Below are 14232 nucleotides of genomic sequence, written 5' to 3'. Positions count from 1 at the left end.
ATTGGTCTGTTACATTTGTACAGCGAACACAAGGAATCTCTCAAATCCCCATTTTACATGTGGCTCAGTTAAATGCAACATTCATACATCGCCCCTTGAACAGGAACACACACACACACACAGGGCCCTAATTGACATTGTTCATGTATTCTCCTATTTTTTCTCCGTCTCTGTCTCTGTCTCTGTCTCTGTCTGTCTCTCACACTCTCTCTCTCTCACACACACATTCAGATGCCATATGATACAGCATAACGCAACTGTGATTCATGATGTGATCAGCTTAATTGAACATTAAAATTATTTTTATATATATTATACATGTTTGTATGAAGTAAGGTAGAAATTATCATTGAACAATTAAAACACTGATTTAAGGCTTAATAGTAAAAACCGTGGTCTATAATATTGTAAACCTGATCAACTTGGCCAGTTGCTAAACTAGTACTTAGATTGGTTCAATGAAAATATTCTACTTACAATTGGTCTACCCATGTTGTAATTATAATTTTAATTATTAATCCTTGAACTACTGACTACCAATTCAATGATCGAATTAGTTTTTAATACCTTACCTTACCATAGTTGATCAATCATAAATAAAATATTTCATTGAATTGATTAAGATACTAATTTACTAGTTTGCCACATAACACGTGGTTTTTCATATACTATAATATTTAGTTATAATAATAGTCCATATACAAAGTTATATACTGAGAAAAAAATTACAATGGACATTAAGGTTATTGTTGACAATTAGAGCACTCACAAACGGTAACACAAGACATGGTTGGTGGTGGTTGTGTTTCAAGTTAAAATTATATATACACATATATTTACATTTGTATGTTGTTCTTATCACCCTCAAGTCTCTCACCTTCGTGTGCTTCTCGTGGTTTCCTCACTTTATTGTTAGTCTCTCGATACCTCTCTCGTGTGATCTTCTTCTTCTTCTTCTGGTTCTATATCAGCCATCTCTTCTAGTTCTTCATAGTCTTTCATACAATTGAGATCAGTCAAATATTGATCATCGTATATATTATCTGAATCTTGTTAGTTTTCTGTGAGAGATGATGCCCCTTCATGATCAAGAAACTACCACAGTCGCTACTGTCACGCCAAACATGCAGAGTCAGACCGTCGTGAGCCGGCCGGAGAATGGCTCAGTCCACGCCGAGCCGTCCGGTTTGGGCCGTCACGGCGGAGAACCTGGTCTTGATACCACCATTTCCGACCATGATCACCACCCAACAACACCAAGAGTTTCGGCTCTACACCAATCCTTGCGTCCTGTTACGCTCAAAGTACGCCTTTCTGATCACAAAAACATATCTGAATTATGTTTAAGCTGCGATTAATTGATCATCATGTTCGTGTTTACCAATGTTTAGTTTGATTTTTCTAACGTTGGAATGTTCTTGGGATGTCATATATATATATATATATATATTTGCAGTTTGAAGACTTCTCTTACAGTGTAACAATCGAAAGCAAGAAGAATGCTTGTGTCTGTGTTTCTTCTCAAAATCAGAAGGTGACGAGGACGATACTCAACGGCGTGACAGGGATTGTCCGGCCCGGTGAGCTAATGGCAATGCTGGGTCCGTCCGGTAGCGGGAAGACCACGCTGCTGACTGCCCTCGCCGGCCGGCTAACCGGGAAAGTCTCTGGCTCCATAACATACAATGGCCAACCCTTCTCTAGCTCCATGAAGCGCAAGACCGGATTTGTCACACAAGACGACGTTCTCTATCCTCACCTCACTGTCCTTGAGACGCTCACTTTTGCTGCTTTGCTAAGACTTCCCAAGAGCCTCACCAGAAAAGAGAAAATGGAGCAGGCCGAGACCATCATGGCGGAGCTCGGGCTCACCAGGTGCCGAAACAGCCCCATCGGCGGAGGAGCCAGCTTGGTTAGGGGCATTTCCGGCGGAGAACGAAAACGGGTCAGTATCGGCCAGGAGATGCTTGTGAACCCGAGTCTGTTATTGCTGGACGAGCCGACCTCGGGGCTGGACTCGACGACGGCACAGCGCATCGTGGTTATGCTCCGGGGGCTGGCTCGTGGCGGCCGGACTGTGGTGACGACCATTCATCAGCCTTCGAGTCGGTTGTATAGAATGTTCGATAAGGTGGTTGTGTTGTCGGATGGGTACCCGATTTACAGCGGGAAAGCGGTTCGGGTCATGGAGTATCTTGGGTCCATCGGGTTTGTGCCCGCTTTCAACTTTATTAACCCGGCAGATTTTCTACTTGACTTGGCTAATGGTAAGTCATTTGACCCAAAGTTTGTGGCCACTGGCCGGTTGAATGTATGATTTAAATGATTAAGGCCATAATCAAATCGATTCAGGGAAAAAGATCTTAACTTCAAACTTTTTTTAACCAAATATGTATACATAATCTTCTATTCGAACTTGAAAAATTTTATGTCACACCATTGTTGTTTTCAAAGAGATGTTCAGATTTTATGAACATCTCTACTTATGGTTTTTGAGTCCAACCGAATAATATATTGCAATAAAAGTTTAAGAAATACATGTTTTGGTAAATCATATTTTCAAATAAAAAGCATTTTTATTATATTCAACATTTAAGTATATTTTTCTAGTAAAAATAATGACTTTTCCAAGTAGAGAGACTTTGGTTATTTCATTTTTTTAAAGGAAAAGATAATAACTTACTCATAATTTGTATAAGGTATATGCTTTGCAAGTTTGCATAGAAATAAGTGTTAGAAACTACTAAAAATTTATAGTAGATATTTGAGAATCAAATTGCATTCTTATTTTCTATATATATTTTTTCTAATATAATCATATTTCTTTGGGAAAAAAAAAATTAACGCTCATGAAAGGAAATTTGAAGATTTTGTTGATGTCAACTTCAGAAAAAAAAAAAAAATTGAGGCACAGACACAAAGCATGAATTTAGGATTGTGGGACACTTGGTGATTATTAAGTGAGAGATCGTTTTCAAAATTAATAATGGTGGTGCAAAAGGGGCTTGGATTTTCTGTATACCCATGAACATTTTTTCAAGGTGGCAACAGCTAATGGGTCAATACAAGCAGTACATTGATTAGAAAAACAAAATCCCTCTTTAGTCTATTTCTTTGACATGTGAGTTCCTTTAATTCCATATGTATATATGTATGTATGTATAGACGTATATGTTCAACAGTATGAGAAAAAAATATGTAATAAATGTCAATCTTTTTCCAAAAGGTCTTATTCACATGATCATCACATAAAAAGTTTTTGAACTAGTCAAGAGTTTCTTTTGTCTTTTCCTGCTTCCATTTCTCCTTCAAATCATGACAAAGTGTAGATGGGCTATCTTCCTTTTTCCATACATAAATTAAATGCATATCATACATTATAAATTCTTGCAAAATCCCTCCCAAAAAAAAAAAAAGAATATGTTTACTGTATAAGAGTGCTTGTTAAAAGTATAGAACTTGAGTGCTTACATGATCATTGGAATTTCTAACTTAAAACTTTGCATCAAAATATCCTTGCAACAAAATAAGAGCATAATGCATTCAAATTCTTGCCATTATATTTAAAAAAAAAAAAAATGCAGGCGTAGTTGCTGATGTCAAACAGGATGGTCAAACAGATTTACATGGAACACTAGACCACCATGAGGATCAAGCTTCAGTTAAACAGTCCCTAGTTTCATCCTACAAGAAGATTTTATACCCTTCTCTGAAACAAGAGATTCAGCAAAGCAATAGAGAGCTAGCTGCTTTCACATCAGGAACACGAAGAAGTAAGTGGAATTCTCTTACCCTCTTGGTCTTATATTTAGCAAAAGATGCAATTCACCCCATCAACTGGAACTTAATTACACATTAAGATGTAACCAGACTTAGTTTAGGAGGATAAAATGTATTTTCAATTTTCATTATAAGTTTTATATATATGATTATTAATTATGGGTGGTTGGCAGGTTCAGAGAATCAATGGAACACAAGCTGGTGGGAGCAGTTCAGGGTGCTTCTGAAGAGAGGCTTAAAAGAGAGGAGGCATGAATCATATTCAGGCTTAAGGATTTTCCAAGTCTTGTCTGTCTCTTTTCTCTCTGGACTTCTGTGGTGGCATTCTGATCCCTCAAACATACAAGATCAGGTATTACATCTGAAAGTTTATAAAACTTAATGCTCACATCTAGCTTTAAAAATATAGAAAGGGCTTGGGTAAAATCATTCAAGACTTCAAGTCAAAATTTCTTGTGATAATTGAAAAGATACATTGTGAAGAAACTTTGTTGAAAAACTCAATCATGTGTTACTAAGTCGAAGAAAGTAATCACTTAGACAGCAACACTTCAAAAATTTCACCTGAGTATGAGCATTAAATTAGGCCATGAGAATTTTTAAAATAAAGTAAGATCAGAGCAAGGAAGAATGAGTAAGAGTTTAAGAACCCTGAGAAGAGAATGCAATTCACTCAAATCAGAGTAGCAAAATGTACATTTCCCCTCTTATAACTTCTAACAGTGTTATTTATACTTCCAACAGCTGGGCCTGCTCTTCTTCTTCTCAATCTTCTGGGGATTCTTCCCTCTATTCAATGCAATATTAGCATTCCCTCTAGAGAGACCAATGCTATCAAAAGAGAAATCATCAGGAATGTACCATCTCTCCTCTTACTACATGGCCAGAATGATTGGAGACTTGCCAATGGAACTCGTGCTTCCCACTATTTTCACAACAATCACCTATTGGATGGGAGGCCTCAAGCCTTCACTTGTCACCTTTGTGTTAACCCTCTTGATCATCCTCTTCAATGTCCTTGTGTCCCAAGGCATAGGCCTTGCCCTTGGGGCCATCCTAATGGATGTGAAGCAAGCCACAACTCTGGCTTCTGTGACCATGCTCGTGTTTTTGCTAGCTGGTGGTTATTACATTCAGAAAATGCCTTCTTTCATAGCTTGGCTTAAGTACTTCTCATTCAGTCACTATTGCTATGAGCTTCTGGTGGGAGTTCAGTATTCAAAAGATCAAGTCTATGACTGTGGCCATGGGTTGCATTGTAGGGTAGTGGATTTTCCTGCCATAAGGTGTTTGGATATTGAAAACCTGTGGGGGGATGTGGCTGCCTTGGCTGTTATGTTTGTTGGATACAGAATTGTGGCCTATCTAGCTTTAAGGATGAGGTAGCCTCTGAATAAAATAGGCTTCATTTTAGTTGAGAGAGCATGATGTTTAGTTTCTTTCTTTCCTTTTCTTTCTTCCTTCCTTTTTTTTTTTTTTGGGTCATTTCAATCAGATACCAAGTTCAAGTGTTAATTTGATTCAATTGTTTTACGACATATATCTTAATTATATCCTCATCCTTGTGACTATCTAGTTCTTGTGCGAAAATACGAAGTTGTCTTGAGAGAAACACAAGAAAAAACAAATAAATAAAAATGAAGAAGAAACATGGAGCATCTAGGAGTGGAGTGTTTTTTTTTTAATAATTTTTTGTTGAAAATTTGTGAAATGTCACAATAAATAAGAATTATTCTCATGTATTGCCTCCTATTCTCATTATAAAGACCATTTAATTCACTAATATTAAGAAATTTAGTTGAAGTTCTATATATTTTTAAATTTGCTTAAAATTTTAACAAGTTTTCATTATCATTCCCAAAGTTTTTTGAATTATAGTTTTCCCATTTTAATCTCTTGGATGAAAGAAAATTAAAGCAACCAAAGGCATCAAGGGAAGGAATAAAAAATGCTTGACAGTGACAAATTAAGAAAGTCCTATATCAAGGGCCGAAGGGAGTATTAAATTTGCCGATCAATCAAGAACAGTGACTCATTTTAAGTAGAAAATCATAATTTTCTTAATAACATCAGAAGTCTCTGAGCAGACTGGAATAATTCAGACATTTATATGCAAAATTCGAGTCCACAAACTTCTCTAACAATTTTCTTTATTCATATCATAGCTACACAACAAAGCCACTTTGTGTGGTCTGATAACGTATAATGTAGGTAGCTAAATACAGATAATTATTAATACATAAAAACTTGAAACAATCTACAAGGCTGGGAAGCCGTGCTCCAAATATTATGTGGACTTTGAACCAGAGAAGTATTCCCAGTGTCAGAGAGACCAGTACCACTATTGGGTTATGTACAATTCTTGGTTAGCTATGGAGTAGCATCCAATGAGATTGGTGGGTTCTATGATAAACTGTTCATGAAATGTGCCCATTCGCCTGCTAGAAACATCGATTCCAAGATCCTTAAAGTTCGGTAAGCCCTCTACTTGAATGCCATCTCCACATATTAGGAACTGATTACCAATAATAAAGGATCCTGATACCCTAATTGCAACTCCGCCCTCACCATGGGCACGGCATCGAAGCTTTTCAACTACATGCACCAGTTTTTCAGGAGGCCAGTCACCAACTAATGTACTTCGGATACTTGATATTTTTGTGAAAATATTGTTTGGACCAACGTATTGTTTCCCAGAGAAACTGTAATATGTAGAATATAGTATTGATGGCATGGAAAGCTTTGAAAATCACATAATTAACCAGACATGTTCACCCATGTATTGCATAGAGTCTGAGGTGAACTAGGCTTTATAACCTATTAATAGGATAGATTTCTATAGATTTTGACATTTTATATTCAATTAGCGATTATTCATTGAATCTTTGACCATATCCCAATTAAGCAAAACTAAGCATGTCATCATTCCACACCAAGGCATGATAAAAATGTACAGTTCATATCATGGAAATTCCAAATAATGGTTTTGGTCATTAGTCTTGACTAGATTGTGCGGCCCATGCTTTGTACAGAGTCTAAAATGATCTAGTACCATTGATGACTTGTGAATAATACATTTGACAATAAGATTTATATACAGATGGAATTCAGTTTCAAGCAGTTCTGCTGTATTAACGACTAAGTACTCTTTCTATGTTTCATTTCAAGCAGGTTTCGTAGGGGATTTTTAATTCAATCATATATTGGCATGTCCAAACAAGTGTTGCAGAAGACAGTTTTATTTTTAAATTTTTCAGGGCTCTTTAAACAGAATCAAGACAATAGATGGAGTCCGCACCTGAAAGTTGAACCTTCATTGTACAAGCTCCTGGTATGATGCCAGAGATCATCGGGTCCATCAAATAGTAAGTAATAATGGATTGTGAACATCTGGAAAGGAAAAAATGGTTAGACACTCATTAACGGTAAGCATAGATTTAAATCTTTCAAAATTCTCATAAAACATCCATCCAACTTTAAAATCAAATTATCCTTTGAATGAAGGAGTTGTTTTTTCGTAGTAAATGACAAACTGTGAAGGTGAATAAGAGCTTCTCAAATTATTTAGTTGAAGTTTACTAACAATGACGCAGTGTAATCCATGTAGCTGATCCTATCTAGTAGGATAAAGCTGCTTGTTGTTTAAGCTTGCTCCCATTAAGCTTAAAGCAAAAAATTCAGACTCCATAGTTGAAAGAAGCATCATAATAGTTGAATTGATTGAAACCCATGATATGAAAGTGCACAATTAATGACCCAAGGAGTTTTCATTACTCAAATTTGTTCGATCATGCAAATAACTTAAGAGAATAAGCAAACACAAGCATTAAAATCACAGGTAATATATGGCATCTACTTACATCAGCCAAGTCCTTCATTCGTTGTGTTGGATCAAAAACACTTCGTACAAATCCTGCTAAATCTACGTTGTCATTCTCATACTTTGTGATAAAGGGGTGCTGAAGCAACTGCAGTTGAAACACTAATTAATCAAGTTATGACCATCATGACTGTATTTAATGGAGTGCTTTAACACAGGATTAACATGATAAGTTGTGTGTAGCAATAAGGATAGACATGTCCTATAAGATATGCTATACTTTCTAATAGGCAAGAACATGAATGATCATTAGAAGTAAATAAATCAAAGAAACACAGGTACACTAGTAGGTAGACAAATCACTAAGGTCATGGAATCCCAAACCATACACACCAGACACTACGATTACAACAGAACAGGGCATATGCATTTTTCTCACCTGATCTGCTGTTGGCCTGTCATCTGGATCCTTCTGTAAGCAAGCACCAACAAAGGAGTTGAATTCAGGTGAAAACTTATGTTTTGATGGTGATGGTGATGGATCTTCTAGAATCTGTGATAGAAGTCCTCTGTTAGTATATAAAAGGCACAAGAAACACACAAGCCCGAGCCAAAAGTTAGATTCTTTAGACAAGGGAGTTATACATGTCGGATAACTTCCACCTTGAGTTGTCAACATTTCATAATTGCAGTTAAAGATTCCTATCCTACATGCTGAGTTGTCAATTATATATGGTATTAGTATGTTGACCTGTCACTTAACCATTAGATTTGCAGTTGTATGACATTTAACATTTGTAAGACTCCTGTATGAGATTATGAATATGAATGTTTCAGTTTATACTTATCTGAGATTCTCCCCCTTTGGATTTATCTAAATTGTATGAGATTCTTATCCAGTTCTGATAATTAAGTTCTATTCTGACTAATCCATTAGTTCTAACAATCAGCCACTAAACAAATTTAATTATTAGCATATCATAGGAAGCTCGTGTATGCATATCACTTGAATAAATTTGATAGTTATCGATAATCATCTGAGGCAGCAGGGTTAGAACTATCTTCTAATAGTCACAACATAGAAAACAGTGAACTGCCATGAGAATATCATCCGGTGCAGAGATCAAATTCATGCTAATTTAGATAATGCAGAGTAATGAAAAAAGCACAGATAAATAGCTCATGATCAAATTCATCGTGAGTTAATTTTCATTTATTAGAAGCTTAAGGTATTGTTGCAAGATCAAATTAATTATCCTCTACTCTCCTCTGTGTGATTGAGGCTTCATGATTCAGATGAGAAAAGTCCTCACGCAAGTGACAGGCGCAAGTGAAGCCAAAACATTCTTAATTCTAAGCAATCATGAGAGACAGCATCCAAAATGATTCCCAAAAAAAAAAAAAAGGAAAAAATAAGAACAATAAGTATTGACAATCACCTGCAACATAAGATTTACAGGACCTTCATTAGCAGTATACGGGAATTCTCCAGTTCCACACTCAAGGAGAGAAAGACCAAGGCTCCATATATCAGCAGGAAAAGAATAGCTATCATTTCGAATTCTCTCAGGTGACATGTATGTCACAGTGCCAACAAAAGTAGCACACTGCAAAATTACATCCATAGACAAATGAACATAAACTCCATAACTTAGTCAGTCGTCACAGCCAAACACAAAATCTAACTTAGCTTATTTCAAGGAGGTGATAAATGACAGAAACTAATAATGATGTAATATCTATACTAACCATTGCCACTGAATTCTCTAAGCCAGCACTGATACCAAAATCAGTAATTTTTGGTTCCCCCTTGAGATTTACAAGTAAATTAGCCGGCTTTATATCTCTGTGGACTAAATGTCTGACTCCATGCAGATAGCTTAACCCCTTCCAGAAGATAAAAGACAAAGTATTACAGCAGTTAGCATTTTATATTCTATAATGAAAAGTTTGGAATGAAAACATAAGCATATTTCCTTACATGTAGAAGCTTCTGAAACATAGCTGAAAGAATAGGCTCAGGTACTTTTCCATGCATTGCTAAGATATCTGCCAGTGATCCTCCATCCATGTACTCCAAAGCTATGCTTATCTGTCCAGAGTCTGGAGTGTAGAATGCCCCATGGAATTCAACAAGACCTTGGTAACAAGGCGCTTCACATAATGTCCTTATTTCAGTAAGAAGTTGCTGCCTTTTCTCCTAATTGACATGACAAAGAGCAATCATTAGACAATAAGGGAGTACCATGGTATCAATCTGTAATTTTTTTTTTTTTTTTTTGGAGGGGGGGCCGCGGTGGGGAAGGACACCAGCAATGGTCATACTTAAATGCCTATTTATGTGAAACTTCAGAACATTAACTGACCATAATTTTATTACTTGTCATTCTATGAAATAACAAAATACTATGTTTTGACAGACAGATAATATATTCGGCAAATATTAAATAAAATGCTTAACTGATGGTCATAAATGCAAAGTTCCTAGACAAACTCTCTGATGCATTAAGAATTTAAGATAACTTACATATTGTACATTCAATGGGGAAAAAAAAAAAAAAACTCAAATGCGGTACATGCTACATAGAGATGTATAGCAAAGTGCCACAAGAATACCTTCTCAAAGATATTGATTTTCTTCAATGCTATAATTCTATGTGTTGGTATATGTATGGCTCTCTGCACAATACTACTGGCACCACTACCAATCGCTCCAAATATTCTCATCTCTTGGGAAGCGCATCTATACGTTTTCTCACTGTGATCAGTTTCATCTATAGATCGAGATGTGCACTTCTGCAGTCCAAGCTCGTTGATATTGTACACTCCATATGATCTGCTCAACAAGTTAACAGTTCCACCATCTGATAACTAATTCATCGATTACAATCAAAGAAAATAGGTATTAGAAATATAGAAACTCATTATACAAATTTTATATATTGTTATGCTCCTCAATGGCAAGTGAAAACATATAGATATATGTAGCACATAGACACAGAAAGAGACTTACTGTGTACGAATCACACGGATCCAAGGTCGAACCTGTCGAAAAGCCCTTCTCAGCATCAAATAATGGTGCAAGTTTTTTTCTCAATTCCTCCAACCCAGACATAGTTATGGCTTTGTGGTTATCTAAATTCAAATTTGAATTGGTTTTGTAAAAGAAACAAACCCTGAAGCCTGAAGAAAACAGACAGACCGTTCAGTAATAGAATCGAAAATCGGGGTGAACAAACAGGTCAAAACAACAGAATTCAATCTGCAATCGAAAGAATATTTATTTTATGTAATAGAATAAGAATGTAGTGTTGACCAAAATCAAAAAGAAAGGTGATAGTTAAGGTTCACGGTTTCAAGCATGTTTCATATGCAAATGTAAACTAGCTGAGTTGCAAAACTCGTGGTTAGAACTATCAAACAGACCGGACTAGACATAAACAAGCCAAATCACGCTAGCCCCTTTTGTAAACGTGCTATCCATAAATCTATGTACTAATCTAATCATTAATTCAAGTATGGCTTTCAATCAGATTTACCTCTCTGTATCACTTATTTGTTCGAGACTGTGGTCACACCCATTCATGAAGAAATCAATATTATTTAGAGCGATTTGCCAGAGTCTGGACGGAGGCCAGACGACTCGACGCAGGAGAGGGGGTGGCGGACCATCGGAGAGTGGGTGGCCGAATCGGGATAGGTTCGTACTTAGTAATTCCCACCTATTACATTACTCCTCGTGTACTTTTTGCAAGTCTGTCAATTTTATTAATATAAAAAAAGATAAAAAAAATAAAATTATATAAAATTTTAAATATATTTTTATATAATAAATTTAAAAAATTATGTTATATTATTTTTTTCTTTTATAAAAAATAATTTTAAAAATATTTTTTAAACATTAGTTAAAAAATTATATCATAATTTATAAATAAAATTAAATAAATTTTACAAAACGCGTTTTATAAATGAGATCGAAAAAATAAGAGTACATTTTATCTTATTATTAAAAAAAAATACTTTTAAATGACAGTAAAATTAACAGTAACGGTAAAACCCGCTAATATATTTTTAAATAAAAAATAGTAAAATTAATCGTAATTATGAGACCAACCATCATTTTTTTAATACAAATTTAATTGTTTTGTCTCAACTTTTTGTTATAATATATTATTGTCATACTTTTTTTATTTTTTCAAAAAAATTAAAGCATGTTTCAGCGAGACTATTAACACTTAAAAATTATTTTTATATTATATTTTTTATGCTATTATATTAATATATTTATATAGTTTTTAAATTATCTTTTAATTTTTTTTACTGGTAATAAGTTCAGAAATAAAACAAGGTATTTTTTTTTGTATGCATAAAAATAAAAAAAATTGTAAAAAAATAACAAGTTCTTTGATTGATCAATAGTATCATCCTATTATAATCAATTATATTTATCACATGATTAGGTACTAAGTGTGAGTATCTTCCTAATGAAAATTTAAAATTTAATTTGTCACATTATAAGGAAGTAACATTTTTTTACTAAACTTAACTCTTATTTATAAAAAATAATAAGTTATTATTAAAATAACTTATCATATGCTTCTTGTATGGATGATAAATCTTACCAATGATTTTTTTCAAAATACAATTTTTTTTACATTTTTTTTATGTTCATTATATTTTTGTCGCTTTGTTTTAAAAAAAATTAAAGCATGCTGATCATGACTTTTAACATTTAATAAAAAATTTATTATTCGGTCAAAAAAGAATTTTATTATAATTTTATAATATCATGTTAAAAAAGAGAGAAAAAAACAAACAAATAAACGAATTTCTCCCAAATCCCGTGCATCGTATGGCCCATTTTTTAGTTATTATTTCAAAAAAAAAAAGTCAAATCTTCTCATTGCATATATTCCCTACTATCTTTAATACATTTTCATCATTACAAATAAATCACTTCTAACTATTTAAATTATTTATATAGTTTAAAAAAATTTTAATATATTCTTTTTAAATGTATCATCTTTAAAAATATTTTCTCTCTTCAATAAATTGTTAATCTCTTCTAAAAAAAAGTTGTGAAAGGATAAAATTGAAAGAAAATAATTAATCAACCATATTTTTAGACAAAATAACTCAAAATAGACCATGAACCTCTTCTAAGGAGTAACTTATATTTAGGATTGAAGGGAACACAAGAAAAAGTTAAGTAATTTTGTGTTTATTAAAAAATAATAATTATATCCTTAAAATTATAAAAAATGTAACTTTTCAATCTTGTCCATCTTTACAATTGATAGTCAATTAATCATAATAATAAGAGTTAAGATTCAATTTTATCTCTATATTTATTTTTGAGGGGTGTTTGGCACTTTATACTTTTAAGAGGAAAAATTATCCCCCTAAACTATATTTTAGCAGAGCAAAAATGCCCTTCTGTTAGTGTGACGTGAAGTTATCTGTTATGTGGTGATATGACATATCACAAACCATTATTCATGGCACTTCTCCCCATATACTTTCTGTAAAATTTCAGTTTTATTTAGAAATTTAATTGAGAAAATTATGAGGTTTATTGACAATTAAATTGTATTTTTGAAGAAAATTGAAGTTAATGAATTTGAACTCCCTTCCTATGTAGAGAAAGGCTCAATATTGAAGTTCATTATGAATGTTGCTAAATAAAATGGAGGGGGGTCAATTAGGTTTAGGGAGAGGGGTCATATTCAAGACTGAACTACAGTCATTCAAGAGAGAAGAAACAAAAAAGCTATTTCCACATCTTCATAGGGCAATCTTGGTAAATAAGCATTTGAAAATTCACTAACCATTGGATTAGGCTGAAATTTGGTCAATAGGTTCATAACATCCAACTCTTCATTTTCAATGGTTGGATCACTAATTTGTTAACTAGTGTAAGAGTTATTCACTTTGTTGTTCATGACTATTTTCAACTCTTCACAAAGCAGTCTTGGTAAATTGGCATTTGAATATTTATTAACAATTAGATTGGGCTAAAATTTGGTCATGAAATTTATAATATCCAACTCATCACTTTTAATGGTTGGATCATTAATTTGTTACCTAATGTGAGAGTTATTCACTTCATCATTCATATGGAATTTTTCTAGATTAATGAGGTTAACTAATCCAACCCTGTGATTAACACGAGGTTAATGTTAGGTATTCTAATCAACTATAATTAATATTAGTTATTATTAATTAGCATAATTGTATCATGGACACATTAGGTGATCACTTTTGTGTTTGGGGAATCTTACCATTAAAGAATAGAGACAACCACTTCTTGATATTATATTGTTTTTTTTTGTGATTAATTATGTGTATTTTAAATCATGAAATATATGTGATAAGAATTCATGTATTGGATTAAACTCTATTTTGTTGAGAAAATGTATTGCCAAGTGGAATATTAAATGCTTATGAGAAAACATTTAAATGAAAAAAGTGTATTGAAAAGTATGATTTTTAATATGTTATGCACTTATGTATATTGAAATTGTTTTTAATTGCATGATATCTTAGTATATGGTTGGGGGTCATATGTTAGATAAATTTTACCACATAATATAATCCCATTAAGGCCAATGTAAGATATGCTAGTCACCCAA

At 33.6% G+C, this 14232-nt stretch overlaps 2 protein-coding genes across 4 annotated transcripts; one reads left to right on the top strand and one right to left on the bottom strand.

The window, feature by feature from the left end:
* Nucleotides 1-804: 804 nt before the first annotated feature.
* LOC129322202 (ABC transporter G family member 21-like) lies at nt 805-5331 on the top strand. 3 transcript variants are annotated; one of them, XM_054968347.1, is made up of 6 exons: nt 805-911; nt 1058-1304; nt 1457-2267; nt 3585-3773; nt 3954-4132; nt 4525-5331. In XM_054968347.1, exons 2-6 carry the CDS (start codon nt 1071-1073, stop codon nt 5164-5166), a joined length of 2055 nt encoding a protein of 684 aa, XP_054824322.1. In that variant the 5' UTR covers nt 805-911; nt 1058-1070; the 3' UTR covers nt 5167-5331. The 3 variants fall into 3 exon arrangements, with proteins under 3 accessions (XP_054824322.1, XP_054824323.1, XP_054824321.1); XM_054968348.1 differs by having other exon boundaries at nt 853-1304; nt 3621-3773; XM_054968346.1 differs by having other exon boundaries at nt 854-1304.
* Nucleotides 5332-5913: 582 nt separating this feature from the next.
* LOC129322203 (mitogen-activated protein kinase kinase 3) lies at nt 5914-11317 on the bottom strand. The gene is made up of 10 exons (XM_054968349.1): nt 11140-11317; nt 10614-10783; nt 10217-10471; nt 9582-9800; nt 9350-9487; nt 9040-9207; nt 8040-8153; nt 7641-7748; nt 7079-7170; nt 5914-6482 (listed from the first exon to the last, which is right to left on the bottom strand). The coding sequence occupies exons 2-10, from the start codon at nt 10713-10715 to the stop codon at nt 6122-6124; spliced, it is 1557 nt and encodes a 518-aa protein (XP_054824324.1). The 5' UTR covers nt 10716-10783; nt 11140-11317; the 3' UTR covers nt 5914-6121.
* Nucleotides 11318-14232: the final 2915 nt, after the last annotated feature.

The sequence above is a fragment of the Prosopis cineraria genome, unplaced genomic scaffold (genome assembly GCF_029017545.1).
Source record: "Prosopis cineraria cultivar Desert tree isolate PC_DT_omini unplaced genomic scaffold, ASM2901754v1 PC10, whole genome shotgun sequence".
NCBI classification, from domain to species: Eukaryota; Viridiplantae; Streptophyta; class Magnoliopsida; order Fabales; family Fabaceae; genus Prosopis; species Prosopis cineraria.
Note: the sequence above shows the minus strand (reverse complement) of the source record. Positions and strands in the feature narration are given on the sequence as shown.